This window comes from Capricornis sumatraensis, chromosome 2 (genome assembly GCF_032405125.1).
Source record: "Capricornis sumatraensis isolate serow.1 chromosome 2, serow.2, whole genome shotgun sequence".
Taxonomy (NCBI): domain Eukaryota; kingdom Metazoa; phylum Chordata; class Mammalia; order Artiodactyla; family Bovidae; genus Capricornis; species Capricornis sumatraensis.
Window position 1 is genome coordinate 157,637,274 of NC_091070.1, and position 14,967 is coordinate 157,652,240.

The following is a 14,967-nucleotide window of genomic DNA, read 5'->3' on the forward strand; positions in this document are numbered from 1 at the left end:
CCATCTATTTCCCATGAAGTGATGGGACCAGATGCCATGATCTTCGTTTTCTGAATGTTGAGCTTTAATCCAACTTTTTCACTCTCCACTTTCACTTTCATCAAGAGGCTTTTTAGTTCCTCTTCACTTTCTGCCATAAGGGTGGTGTCATCTGCATATGTGAGGTTATTGATATTTCTCCTGGCAATCTTGATTCCAGCTCGTGCTTCTTCCAGTCCAGTGTTTCTCACGATTCTGCATATAAGTTAAATAAGCAGGGTGACAATATACAGCCTTGACGTATCCCTTTTCCTATTTGAAACCAGTCTGTTGTTCCATGTCTAGTTCTAACTGTTGCTTCCTGACCTGCATACAGATTTCTAGGGGCCAAAGTGGCAGTGACAAAAGCTTTTATAAACTGGCATACTCTACAATAGCATTTCCACCTTCAAGTATTCTCCTTAAGGAAATATTAAGATAAAAGATTTAACAACACAATGTCCTTTAAAGCAGTTTATTAGTTGAAAAATTGGAAACAACCTAAAAACAGTAGTTTAATAAAATGTGGCACAGGAGATGGAATACCATGTAGCCATTAAAAAAGATATAGAAACATATTTTGACATGGCAAGATAGTCATGGCACTGTCAAGTCAAAAAAAAGTTACAAAACAGTATGTACAACTTGATCCCAAGTAAAAAAATCTACAAAAGCACAGAAGAATCTCTAAGTCTATACACCTAGATAACAGTAGCTCTCCCTGGATGATGGAATTGTAAGTGATTTTTATCTTTATATACCTTTTCCCTCCTTTTTTACCAATGCATTTATGACTTGTATTTTTTAAAAAAGCACTTACGATTCTTAGGTCTCCTTTAAAATAGGGAGAGCAGAGCTTAGCAGCCCGAGCACCAGGATGTACATGTTAGTCTGATATGACTTTAATGCTTTGATGTCAAACTGTGACTGTGCAGAGTAATGTGGGTGGTGGTAATGCTTACCCTTCTTCAGACAAACCCATCCATCCCTAGAAACCCTTCACATCAATCAAGTACAGGCATTCTAAGTGGTATTGTTCTTTCTTATATGAAGCATACCTTATACCTTCACACCCACTTGTAATACAGCCCACAGCAAGGCTCCTCTACACTTGAGATAAATGTTGGTATACAAAAAGCAGGGAGAATTTTCAAGTGATGTCAGTTAGCAGGCCTGAAGGTAAAAGGCACATTATTTTTATTCTACTCAAGTGGGTCTCAAACTTAGGAGGGTAACAATTACCTAAATGACTTGTAAAATATTGAGTATATACTACGTGCCAGGTCTCATGCTGAGAGTTGGGAATTTAACTGTGATCAAAAGAATTAATAGTCTCAATCTCAGAAGCCTACATTCCAGACTGACAGATACATACATACTAAACAAATAATTGAAAGTAACTAATTACAATTAGTACTAGAACACCGGAAAGATCAGAATTCAGTTTTTGTCTTGAAATGTATTTAAAAATGTTATATGGAGAACTAAGACTAGTTGTATAGCCCCTTGAAGACAACAAGTACCAAAAAAGGTACTTGGACATACAAATTAACATTTTTGGCAAATTCCTTGGTGATGCTGATATTGCCTGTCCTGGGGGGTCTCACACTGAGAACCACTTCCCTACTGAACAGTTTCCCATTAGGATAATGTGGGAGAAAGGGCAGGTGTGCTGTGGACAAACACCACACCCCCATTTGAGTCTCACCATGAGGGAAGAGCCACTTAACCATCTGGAGAAGGGGTTGAGGCAAAGTTGTGCTGTGCTAAGTCGCTACAGTTGTGTGCGACTCTTTGCAACCATATGGAATGTAGCTTGTGAGGCAAAAGTACCGGAGTGGGTTACCGTGCACTCCTCTAAGGGATCGTCCCAACCCCGGGATTGAACCCTTGCCTCTGATGTCTCCCGCATGGGCAGGCAGGTTCTTTACCACTAGTGCCACCTGGGAAGCCCCTGAGGTAAAGCTGGCTGCAGGTCATACTGCAAAGAGTGCTACATACTATGGCAACATATTTCAAACTTTCAGGTGTCCCGGGGCTAGGGAAGATATTTTAAGGAATCATTTCAAAAAAGCATGGAGGCAAGCTGGACCTTCCTGGGTAAATAAAGCTGTTCCTTCTTGCCCTGTGCTCCTTCATCTTCTGCGGGTCCTCCTAAGACCAGCCCCTCTATTTACGTCCTGTTCCTTTGTTCTGGTGGAGAACAGCAGACTACGAGGATGAACTCTAACCCACTAGTGACTCTGGCCTCAGGTTTCTTACTTCTCACATTATTCAGACTGAGGCACATTCCCATTTCTAGGACCTAGTCTCCTACAATATGAATTCTTCTGATCAGCACCACAAAAACAATTTAATGCAATGACCTTTTAGGTTAATTACCTTCAGGACAAATAAAAGATATAATCAGTTACTTCTGTTTGTAAAAAGAGCCTATGATTATTTCCAAGTTTACTGTTTCATTTATACATGCATCCTTCACATTTCTGTATCTTTAGATTAAGCTCAGGGCCACAGAGATTAAGTAATTCTCAATTGCACCATGAATTAACAGGCTTCCCAAGGTTTTCTTCCACGCCTAAGAACCTACAGACCTTTACCTGAGTAAAAATTAAACCTATGACCTTATAAAAAAAGCCCAAACCAAAATAAAACAAATCCAAAAGACTCCAAAGAACCAAACAAAACTCCATTAAAATAAAAAACAATAAACATAAAAACAAATTTACATATTGTGCTGGATTTGTGGTGGACAAAGGCACAAATAAACCTTTGAACTCTAACATTACTGAAGGCTACTGTACATTATTGGGTTACGATAAGCAACATTCATTTGATGCAAAGCAGAAGGTTCTGATAAAAATGTACACTGACCGTGGCAAGGTTAAACCTAGATCTTGATCTGATTTAAACAGGGTGCCAGATACAATCAGTAAGGAACAGAACAGAGCATGGACATAGAAGATGAATCTCTGATTCACAGTTGTAAACAAGGCCAACAGTCAGGAAGCTACAGAAGCTAACAAGGGGAAAAATCTTTACAGCACATTTCTACAGTGTGCCAAGCTTTTCCCCCCAAATTATCTAACATACAAGATAGTTATAAAATCTACAGGTATAGATTTTATAGATATTACTATTTTTAAAACTTTTTTTTGGCTATAAAATCCTCACGATAACCTTAAGGTGGCATAATTATTATCCCCACGTTACTACCAAGGAAATGGCAGTTTACATGACATCTGAGCTGAAGCTCAAAGAGCACAGTATGTGAAGAAGACTGGATTTGAACCCAGGACAATTGTCCTTCACTGCTCATATTCTTTCCCTTTTACTACTCTACTTCCCATAAGCCTAATTTACAGTTGCTATTAAAGCTGACTTGATCTTTTCATATGATCTTCTAATGCCTAAATCTGGATTTACATAATAGATGGTGCCCTGGGCTGGCCTTCGAGCTTCCTTTCTGGGGGAGAAAGCTTCACTCAAGTGGTTTTATGGCTAACTAACCAGCGTGAGCAGCTCTGGGGATTAACAGTATGGAAATTCACAGGGTGAATCAAATCATCTTTTACAACTATAAAACTGCAGAGAAATTTGTCTCACAGAATAGAAATGTAACAACTACTGTTAAAATTTGGATTGTAAACTGAATTATCAACAAGTTCACCAAGTTCTCATTAAGAACTCTTAAATACCATTTTAAAACATCTTTTGTGCTGAATATTCATTTTTCAAAGTACCAAAACATATCATTTTGACACATTAATATTTCCTAAAGAAATTAACTACACCTTTATACTTAACATGTAAGCCAGACTGAACCACTCTGAGCTGACAGAACATGCTACATTCTCTCAACTCCAGGCCTGGCGTAACTTTTTCCTCTGCCTGGAACACTTCCTCTCCAAATCATCTCCCACTATCCAAATTTGAATTAGGTGACTCCCAAAGCTCCAAAACACGGTATCACATTTTCCTTCTATCATGACACTGACTCTGTTATATGACCATTGCTTACTTATTTTTCTGTATCCCCTACCAGTCTTTAAGATCTGTAAGGGGAAGAATTTGGTGCATCTTGGTCAGGGTCATATTCCAAGCTGATCAGCATAGTGCCTAGCACCCAACAAATGTTTGATGAATGAATGAAAATGAGAGCCGAAGTCCTGACATGGAAACAATCTGCTGATTCATAGCAATAGCCCACACAGCAATTTTCTGATTCCAAGTATATTACTAATTGTTTCATTAGTGTGTGAACTAGAGAGCCTGATTAGGATAACCTAAGGTCATTAGTAAATTTTTAAAGTTTTATTTGTAGGCTTAAAGTAACCAAAAGTATATTGTTTGGATACAATTTACTCTATAACAAACACAGCTGTGCAAATCCATATTTTTATAAGGATTTGTTGTTGAATAACAAATTCTCTTTACTGTACTACAATATCTTAACACATCCAATTCTGATTATGGATTAAATGGTGCCAACTGAACAACCTTAGAAACATTGTTCAGTGAATTGAGTTTGTCCCAGATGATTTAGAACCTTAACTGCAAATGTACTAGAGAAATATGGTAATACTTCTTGAGGACTAGTTATTCTTAGAAGAAATCATTCAGTAGTATTTAATAAAAAGCCCTCAAAATAACTCACTGAAATAGAATATTGTCATCATTCAATAACTGCTAGAAAATAAGGTAAACATAGTATAACTAAGTTTTTGTTTATGAAAACATTCAGAAACATTATATTTTTCACAAAAGAGGTTTATATCCTAGAGCTCTTTTTAAACCAAGTTAAAAACAAATTTTAACTTTATTCTTTGGCTATTAATTATACCTAATAAATGAGTCACTGATACCAATTCACAATAAATTTATTTTACATACAACAAAAAGCTTGCCATTAATGAAAATTCCAGTAGAAAACAGTTCTTCTGCTTTAACTTGGGGTTCAAAAGTAGAAGGTACGTATTAGTGAAACCTCAGTAGAAAGAGAATTTTGTAACAAAACATTCTTGGCATGAAAGCTCTAACATAACTTTTGTAATGAAATATTTACCATGCAGTTTTATTGGCAGAAAGGCCAGTTTCTGATGGTTGGTATTTTCTTTTCAGTTTCTTAAGACATTAACATGAAAGATACTTAAACCTGTTTTATTAAGAGTTAACTGTATATAAATATGGTATCTTTCCACAGTCCACCTATTTAATTGAGGAGTTCTAAGTAGGTAATTGGCACCCTGCCCTTCTGGTTTCCCCTTTCACCCATCAGCCAGTCTGAATCCATTCCAACGACACTGAAAACAGTGATTACCTACAAAATAAAACATTTCCAGTTATTAACTATATTAATAAATATACAAAAAACTAATCAGATTTAATTTGTTTCAATTGTAAATTATTCACTATGAAAATTTAAATATTACCATAAACACCATTGTCACATCATAGACATTATCATCAATGTGAAAGATAAAGGGTTTTATCAGAGGCAGTTTTAGAAATCTAATTATTTAGCAGTTAAAAGCTTTAAATAGTTCTGTGATGTTCTATTTTGTTAAAAAATAGTAGTTAAAAATTCACAGAATATTAACACAATCTGCAATCTATGAAAACATTCATAATAAACTATTTCTAAATAAGCAATGATGAATTTGCATTTTGTTATACTGGAAGGTTAAGTCAATCTATGATACAGTTTTCTTTTTACATCCACATTACTCACCTCATCTGCCAGAAGGGATAATTCAGCGCTGTTTGCAGCATCATAATCATACAGAACCCTGGCCCTCCGGCTGCCACTGCACTCCTTCAGGTCAGTGAGGTTGGAAGGAGAGGTGATTACTAGGCTACTTGTTGAAGTCAAGGCAGAGGAACCAACCACATTCGATGAAGCAGATGGTACAGGTGCCACAGAAGTCTGGTTGTTGTTAGAATGATAACTGGATGGAAAACTGTTGAAAAGAAATTGCCAATTATGTATACAGGACCAAAGTTTCTGTATATCACCACCTGGTGGCAGTATTTACCTTCTACCAACCTCCACTGGCTGAAGATTTAAAAGATGCTAATATTTTAATGATAAAGTGTGCTCTCTCATTACCCCTTTTGGGTCAATTACATTAGAGAAAATGCAGGTTATTTTTAAATATAAAATCCTTGAAAGTCTGTTTCAAAGTCATCTTTACGAGTATAAACTTTAAAAAGTTTAAAGAAACATATCTATTTTTCTCCAGAAAAATGATTCGTAATACTTCAATTTTCTACTGTATGTTTTATTAACCTTTTCCTTCCTTTATGAATTTTTAAATAAAAAACAAATGAAAAACTTACCTAAATGTCAGATACTACCACAGATTAAAGTTTTCAAGTTAATTCTTTGAGAAATATTTGACTAACAACTTTTTCATAAAATAGATTTTCACATTTTTCTGTTCATTCGAATATTTACTGAGTATCTCCTTGTCCAGCATCACTAGAACAAGCTGAGATATAAACGTGAAACTATACCATTCTTTTATGGATTGTAGACAGGTGAAGGGACAGACATTCAAATAATATGTTATGACTGATAACATAATGAAGACTCAACGGAAGAATAGGGCAGATATCACAAATTCTTCTTGTTTTTTAGGGGAAAAATGCAAGTTTTATTAGAAATTAGTGAAATCTTTTTATCAATGTGCTTACAAATACTTTAAAGATAATTAGAATTTTCAGTTTATTTTAAGCTTACTGTTCTTCCATAATACTAAATAGAAAAAAACATAACATGGCTGGCCTATAATAATTCTAATCCAACCACCTGTAAGGTCGAAAATAATCCTATTAAAATTCACTGTTGTTGTTCAGTTGCTAAGTTGTGTCCGATTCTTTGGGATCCCCATGAACTGCAGCATGCCAGGTGTCCTTGTCCTTCACTATCTCCCTGAAAGTGAAAGTGAAGTCGCTCAGTTGTATCTAACTCCTTGCGACCCCATGGACTGTAGCCTACCAGACTCCTTGTTCCATGAAATTTTCCAGGCAAGAATAGAGTGGGTTGCCATTTTCTTCTCCATCACTATCTCCCTGAGTTTGCTCAAACTCATGTCCATTGAGTCAGTGATGCCATCCAACAACCTCATCCTCTGTCATCCTCTTCTCCTCTTGTCCTCAATCTTTCCCAGCATCAGGGTCTTTTCAAATGAGTTGGCTCTTCACATCAGGTGGCCAAAGTATTGGAGCTTCAGCTTCAGCATCAGTTCTTCCAATGAATAATCAGGGTTGATTTCCTTCAGGATTAGTCTCGTTTGATCTTCTTGCTGTCCAAGGGACTCTAAAGAGTCTTTTCCAACACCACAGTTCAAAAGTATCAATTCTTCAGTGCTCAGCCTTCTTTATGGTCCAACTCTCACATCCATACATTACAATTAGAAACAGCATAGATTTGACTATAAGGACCTTTGTCAGCAAAGTGATGTCTGTGCTTTTTAATACACTGTCTAGGTTTGTTATAGCTTTTCTTCCAAGGAGCAAGCATCTTTTAATTTCGTGGCTGCAGTCACCATCCACGTTGATTTTGGAGCCCAAGAATATGTAATCTGACACAGTTTCCACTTTTTCCTCATCTATTTGCCATGAAGTGATAAGACTAGGTGCCATGATCTTCATTTTTTGGAAGTTGAGTTGTAAGCCAGCTTTTCCACACTCCTCTTTCACTTTAATCAAGAGGCTCTTTAGCTTCTCTTTGTGGTATCACTAGTTAAAATATAAAATGCTTCATCGGTAAAGATAGGTGAAATTAATCTCTTCATAAAATACAGTTTTCTTCTTTATGACTCCTGTGCCATCTGGAAATCAGTCAGCAAAATTTTCTTTATCCTTAATCTCTTCTCTAAACCTTCCTTTCACCGTCTGATGCTTGTGTTTATCTCCCACACTCCATGTATCATTGAGCCTAGAGGTGGAAGCTGCAGGAGTTGCATGCTCATTTCCATTCCTATAATCCTCTCCCTCACCAAGATTACTCCTACCAAATTTTTGAATTTCACGTTATTCAACTATCAACTATCTCTTGTTGCAATCATCTACAGGTGTCTTTTTTTTTTGCCCTTTATCTCTAAATTTTAGTTTCTGGCTCACTGCCAGTATATCTTAATTCTTGGTGATTCTAAGAATTATTTGAACAATATTAACAATATTATTTGTTCAAATAATTGTTAGTCTAATTAACAATCAGATCCATGGGCCTATCAGATCCATGGGCTCTTCTCTCCTAGTGATTCTGTGCCTGACCCTAATTCAGCTATCCATTACCAATGCCTCATCTAGACTTTTATCAATTCCAAAAACTATAACCCTTATAATAACCATATTTCCCAACATTCCATTCTCTGACCATCATCTTTTCCCCTAGTACTCTCATTTCAACAAGCCTATCTCAGATTCCAAGCTGGAATCAAGATTGCTGGGAGAAATATCAATAACCTCAGATATTCAAATGACACCACCCTTATGGCAGAAAGTAAAGAAGAACTAAAGAGCCTCTTGATGAAAGTGAAAGGGAAGAGTGAAAAAGTTGGCTTAGAGCTCAACATTCAGAAAACTAAGATCATGGCATCCAGTCCCATCAATTCATGGCAAATAGATGGGGAAACAGTGGAAACAGTGGCTGACTTTATTTTGGGGGCTCCAAAATCACTGCAGATGGTGACTGCAGCCATGAAATTAAAAGACACTTACTCCTTGGAAGGAAAGTTATGACCAACCTAGATAGCATGTTAAAAAGCAGAGACATTACTTTGTCAACAAGGGTCCGTCTAGTCAAGGCTATGGTTTTTCCAGTAGTCATGTATGGATGTGAGAGTTGGACTATAAAGAAAGCTGAGCACCGAAGAATTGATGCTTTTGAACTGTGGTGTTGGAGAAGACTCTTGAGAGTCCCATGGACTGCAAGGAGATCCAACCAGTCCATCCTGAAGGAGATCAGTCTTGAGCATTCACTGGAAGGACTGATGTTGAAACTGAAACTCCAATACTTTGGCCACCTGATGTGAAGAGCTGACTCACTGGAAAAGACCCTGATGCTGGGAAAGATTGAAGGCAGGAGGAGAAGGGGACAACAGAGGAGGAGATGGTTGGATGGCATCACCGACTTGATGGACATGAGTTTGGTAAACTCCTGGAGTTGGTAATGGACAGATAGGCCTGGTGTGCTGCAGTCCATGGGGTTGCAAAGAGTCGGACACAACTGAGTGACTGAACTGAACTGATCTCAGATCTATAGTCCTACCATAGATCTACCATCTATTACCCTACCAGCATGCCATTTGTGTCCAAGGTAAATTATCAGAATCACCGACCCTTGCACGTACCTTCAAATCCCATGTCCTTTACTTCATACTACTCATTTGGTAAAGATTTCCCTAATTATCTATTCAGTATCCATGTATCTCTGACATGAAAAAATAGAAAATCATAGTCTAGTCTCACACTCAGTGAGTTAAGTAGGAACAAGTGGGTCCACAACACTGCCTAGCAACTACACTACATTTCTTTAAAATCTATCCACTTAACATTCTCCTGATGACTTTTCATGCCCCTTTATACATCTGCAAAATTTCAGCAATTCTCCGTTAACCTTTATAATCAGCTGATGAACTGCTTCCTTTTTATCTAAGAGGAGAAAAAACAATCAGGAAACTTCTACACCTTTGGTCATCTTTCCTCCTACTACAGATGAGCTATATTATTTTAAGGTTAATTTTTCCACCTGTGTATAAAATTGCCTCTCAAGGTTATCACACTACCAATTCTCCCCTTTCTTTTCAATACTGTATTTTCTCCATTTACTGTATCATTCTTATCAGATTATAATTGTGCTTTTATTTCTCCTATCTTAAAAAACCAAGACAAAAATGGGCTAGACTCTACTTCCTCCTCTGGCTAGTGCTTCACCTCTCTATTCCTCTTTACAGTAGGACTCCTTGAAAGACTCATCTAAACTTAATGTCAACAGTTTCTTTCCTTCCACTGACAAACAAGCTTTTGCCCACACTGTTCCATTAAAGCTACTCATCCAGGTCAGCAATGACTTCAATGTTCTAAACCCAAAGGTCTACTAACAGCCCTCTTTTCCCTTGATCTATCTAGAGATCACAGTCAAACACTCCTCTCACCTTTTACAGCTTAACCCGAGGCCACACACGTGGTTCACATCTTACCTCACTGCTCACTCCTTACCATTCTCCTTAGCTTGTTCCTCGGCTCTTTGTTGGAGTACCTCACGGCTCAGCCCCTGGTCTTTTTTCTCTCTCTACTCATGCTGTGCTGTGCTTAGTCCTCAGTCGTGTCCGACTCTTTGTGACCCCATGGACTGCAGCCAGCCAGGAACTTCTGTCCATGGGGATTCTCCAGGCAAGAATATTGGAGTGGATTGCCATGCCCTCCTCCAGAGGATCTTCCCAACCCAGGCATTGAACCCAGATCTCCCACACTGCAGGCAGATTCTTTACCATCTGAGCCACCAGGGAAGCCCATGAGTAATGAAGTAGGTAGTCTATCCCTTCTCTAGGGGATCTTTCTGACCCAGGAATCAAACCGGGGTCTCCTGCATTGCAGGTGCATTCTTTACCAGCGAGCTACCAAGGAAGCCCCTCTCTCTACTTACTCTGTTGGTAATTTCATCTGGTCTCACAGATTTAAATATCCTTGATATAATGACAAATGTCTAATTTATCTACTTCACTCCCCCACCAATATCCAGACTTGCATATCCTAAAACTGATTATCTCCACTTGAATGTTTCATTTCTCAAACTTAACATGTCTAAAACTGGGCTCCTGATATACCTGACATGCCTTCTCCACACCCAACCTGTTCCTCCTGGGGTATTCCCCATTTTAATGAACCAAAATGCCAATTCTTTCAGTTTCTCAGGCCAACACCTGCAGTAATTCTTGACACCTCTAGGTCTCATGTATAGAACATATATCAGCAAACCCTTGCTGTCTTTACCTTTAAAAACACACCCAGGGTTTGAGCACTTCTACCATATCTATCACAACCCCCCGATCCAAGCTTCCATCATCTTCTGATTGGATTATTACCAAGTTATTGCAATAGGCTCCCAATAGGTCTGTCAGCTCACACTCTTGCCCTCTAACATCTATACTCAACAGAGCAGCAAGAATGATCTTGTTAAAAGCTAAATCAAACTATGTCCCTCTTCAGCTCAAAATCCTCCAGACTTTATCTCCAAGTAACGGTCAAAGTCCACAAAGAGTGGTTTCCAAAGCCTAGCTCCCTGTTTCCTTGATTAATCTTTAGCTAAACTCTATTTTGCTACCTGGACATACAGCTATGTTCCTGCTTGAGTTTTGTACTTCCTCTCCTGGAGCATCTCTAAGATGCCCGTGTGCTTTATTTTCTCACATCTTTCAAATCTATCTTCCCTGACTATGTAAATCTCTACTTCCCTGCTGTATTTTTCTCCAGTGCACTTATCGCTTCCTAATATACTATGTAACTGATAAAACATATTGATTTTCTATGCCCCTCTACCCCTAAACAGAATGTAGGTTCCATGAAGGCAGGAATATGATCTATTTTGTTTATACTCTATCCTTGATGTCTAGAATAGTGCTTTTAAAAATTACAAGCAAATGTTTCTCTGATGGGTAAAAGGGTTCTAATGATAAAAAGAACTCATTTCTAATTCAGTTTCACTCTGAAGTTAAGAATACATTTCCGAGCATTCGTTCCTCAGTGAATGCAGCCTATATATACATTTCCGGAGGAAAAAGAAAAAGATATGCTCTCTCCACACAGACGTGTTTGTATATCTAGACAGGATTTTTAAAATGTTCTACCATGGAATTTTACTTTCAAACTTACCAGTATAACTAACCTTTGTTTAGCCACTGAGTTCTACTGATGTTAATTTTGGGGAATTAACGTAAAAAGAAAAACAACAAAACACCAAACAGAAAAACCCAGAAAGACCATCTTCACCTTCTAAGAACTATTACTGCTAAATTAAAAAAAAAGAAAAAAAACTCTAGACCTCCTGCCACTGTAGCTCAATACGTAAACTTTCCCACTATTAAAAATAAAATGTATTTACTAATCTTATAACCAGTTCTTCTGATTCCTTATCTGTATGTGGATAATAATAGTACCTATCTCAGAGCATCAATGACTAAATTTTGTCTGAATGGCTGAGTTTCAAGCATTTGAATGGCTTTAAGGAGAATGCATGAGGTGGCCAAAGTACTGGAGTTTCAGCTTTAGCATCATTCCTTCCAAAGAAATCCCACAGCTCATCTCCTTCAGAATGGACTGGTTGGATCTCCCTGCATTCCAAGGGACTCTCAAGAGTCTTCTCCAACACCACAGTTCAAAAGCATCAATTCCTCGGCGCTCAGCCTTCTTCACAGTCCAACTCTCACATCCGTACATGACTACTTTGGCCATCTCATGCAAAGAGTTGACTCATTGGAAAAGACTTTGATGCTGGGAGGGATTAGGGGCAGGAGAAGAAGGGGACAACAGAGGATGAGATGGCTGGATGGCATCACTGACTCGATGGACGCGAGTCTGAGTGAACTCTGGGAGTTGGTGATGGACAGGGAGGCCTGGCGTGCTGTGATTCATGGGGTCACAAAGAGTCAGACATGACTGAGCGACTGGACTGAACTGAACTGAAGGAGAATGCAAGGATGAATGATTTTAACAGCAACCCCTATGCTGCACTGCTAGAACATCAGGACAATATGAACAGGAAGTACTAATCTCCTTGGGCTTAAAATTGGTTCTGTGGAAGTGACTAATTTTGTTCTATGCCTAGTTTTGAAGGATTAATATGCAGAAAGGAAAATCAAAGTGATGAGGCTTTTTAATTTTTTCTCCTTATTCCTTCTCTTGATATTCCTCTTTCAAATGTTACATATCCCTCCCCTGCTTTCATGGTTCCTCATTATATAAATCTCAAACTCCTCATTACTTAAAGGGTGTTCATGAAGTGACACTGCTTCATTATTCTAATCTCATCTCAGTTCAGTCGCTCAGCTGTGTCTGACTCTGTGACGCCATGGACTGCAGTGTGCCAAGCTTCCCTGTCCATTACCAACTCCAGGAGTTTACTCAAGCTCATGTCCATCAAGTTGGTGATGCCGTCCATCCATCTAATCCTCTGTCGTCCCTTTCTCCTCCTGCCTTCAATCTTTCCCAGCATCAGGGTCTTTTCAAATGAGTCAGTTGTTCTCATCAGGTGGCCAAAGTATTGGAGTTTCAGCTTCAAGATCAGTCCTTCAATGACTATTCAGGACTGATTTCCTTTAGGATTGACTGGTTGGATCTCCTTGCAGTCCAGAGGAGTCTCAAGAGACTTCTTCAATACCACAGTTCAAAAGCATCAATTCTTAGGTGCTCAGCTTTCTTTATAGTCCAACTCTCACATCCATACATGACCACTGGAAAAACCATAGCTTTGACTAGACAGATTTTTGTTTCCAAAGTAGTCTCTGCTTTTTAATATGCTGTCTAGGTTGGTCATAGCTTTTCTTCAAAGGAGAAAGTGTCTTTTAATTTCATGGCTGCAGTCACCAGTATCATCTTTTAGGATTTGAAATAGCTCAACAGGAATTTCATCACCTCCACTAGCTTTGCTTGTAGTGATGCTTCCTAAGGCTCACTTGACCTCACATTTCAGGATGCCTGGCTCTAGGTGAGTGATCACACACACCATTGTGGTTATCTGGGTCATGAAGATCTTTTTTATATAGTTCTTTGCATTCTTGCCACCTCTTCTTAATATCTTCTGCTTCTGTTAGGTCCATACCATTTCTGTCCTTTATTGTGCCCATCTTTGCATGAGATGTTCCCTTGGTACTGCTAATTTCCTTCAAGAGACCTCTAGTCTTTCCAATTCTATTGTTTTCCTCTATTTCTTTGCACTGATCACGGATGAAGGCTTTCTGATCTCTCCTTGCTTTTCTCTGGAACTCTGCATTCAAATGGGTATATCTTTCCTTTTCTCCTTTGCTTTTACTTTTCTTCTTTTCATAGCTATTTGTAAGGCCTCTTCAGGCAGCCACATGGCTTATTTATATTTCTTTTTCTTGGGGATGGTCTTGATCCCTGTCTCCTGTACAATGTCACGAACCTCCATCCATAGTTCTTCAGACACTCTATGAGAGCTAGTCCCTTGAATCTAATTCTCACCTCCACTGTATAATCCTAAGGGATTTGATTTAGGTCATACCTGAATGGTCTAGTGGTTTTCCTACTTTCTTCAATTTAAGTCTGAATTTGGCAAGAAGGAATTCATGATCTGAGCCACGGTCAGCTCCCGGTCTTGTTTTTGCTGACTGTATAAAGCTTCTCCATCTTCGACGGCAAAGAATATAATCAATCTGATTTTGATATTGACCATCTGGTGATGTCAATGTGTAGAGTCATCTCTTGTGTTGTTGGAAGAGGGTATTTGCTTTGACCAGTGCATTCTCTTGGCAAAACTCTTGTTAGCCTTTGCCCTGCTTCATTTTGTACCCCAAGGCCAAATTTGTCTGTTACTCTTGGAATCTGTCTTCCTACTTTTGCATTTATTTCAGTCCCCTATTATGAAAAGGACATCTTTTTGGGGTGTTAGTTCTAGAATGCCTTGCAGGGCTTCATAGAACCATTCAACTTCAGCTTCTTCAGCATTACTGGTTGGGGCATAGACTTGGATTACTGTGATACTGAATGGTTTGCCTTGGAAACGAACAGAGATCATTCTGTCGTTTTTCAGATTGCATCCAAGTACCGCATTTCAGACTCTTGTTGTCTATGAGGGCTACTCCATTTCTTCTAAGGATTTCTTACCCAGAATAGTGGATATATGGTCATCTCAGTTAAATTCACTAATTCCAGTCCATTTTAGTTCACAGATTCCTAAAATGCGTCAGTGTCAGTGTTCACTCT

At 38.5% G+C, this 14,967-nt stretch overlaps 1 protein-coding gene across 4 annotated transcripts in view; it reads right to left on the reverse strand.

Annotated features, from left to right (window-relative positions):
* Positions 1-4,785: 4,785 nt before the first annotated feature.
* The window catches only part of SH3GLB1 (SH3 domain containing GRB2 like, endophilin B1), a 39,556-nt gene continuing 29,374 nt past the window's right edge, over positions 4,786-14,967 (reverse strand). For 2 of the 4 annotated variants that reach the window (XM_068963960.1, XM_068963959.1), the window contains 2 exons: positions 5,750-5,978; positions 4,786-5,338 (listed from right to left, as the gene is read on the reverse strand). In XM_068963960.1, the coding sequence (XP_068820061.1) occupies positions 5,231-5,338; positions 5,750-5,978 (337 nt within the window). In that variant the 3' untranslated portion in view covers positions 4,786-5,230. The remainder of the gene's footprint in view (positions 5,339-5,749; positions 5,979-14,967) is intronic. The other 2 variants (XM_068963961.1, XM_068963962.1) reach the window with 2 other exon arrangements.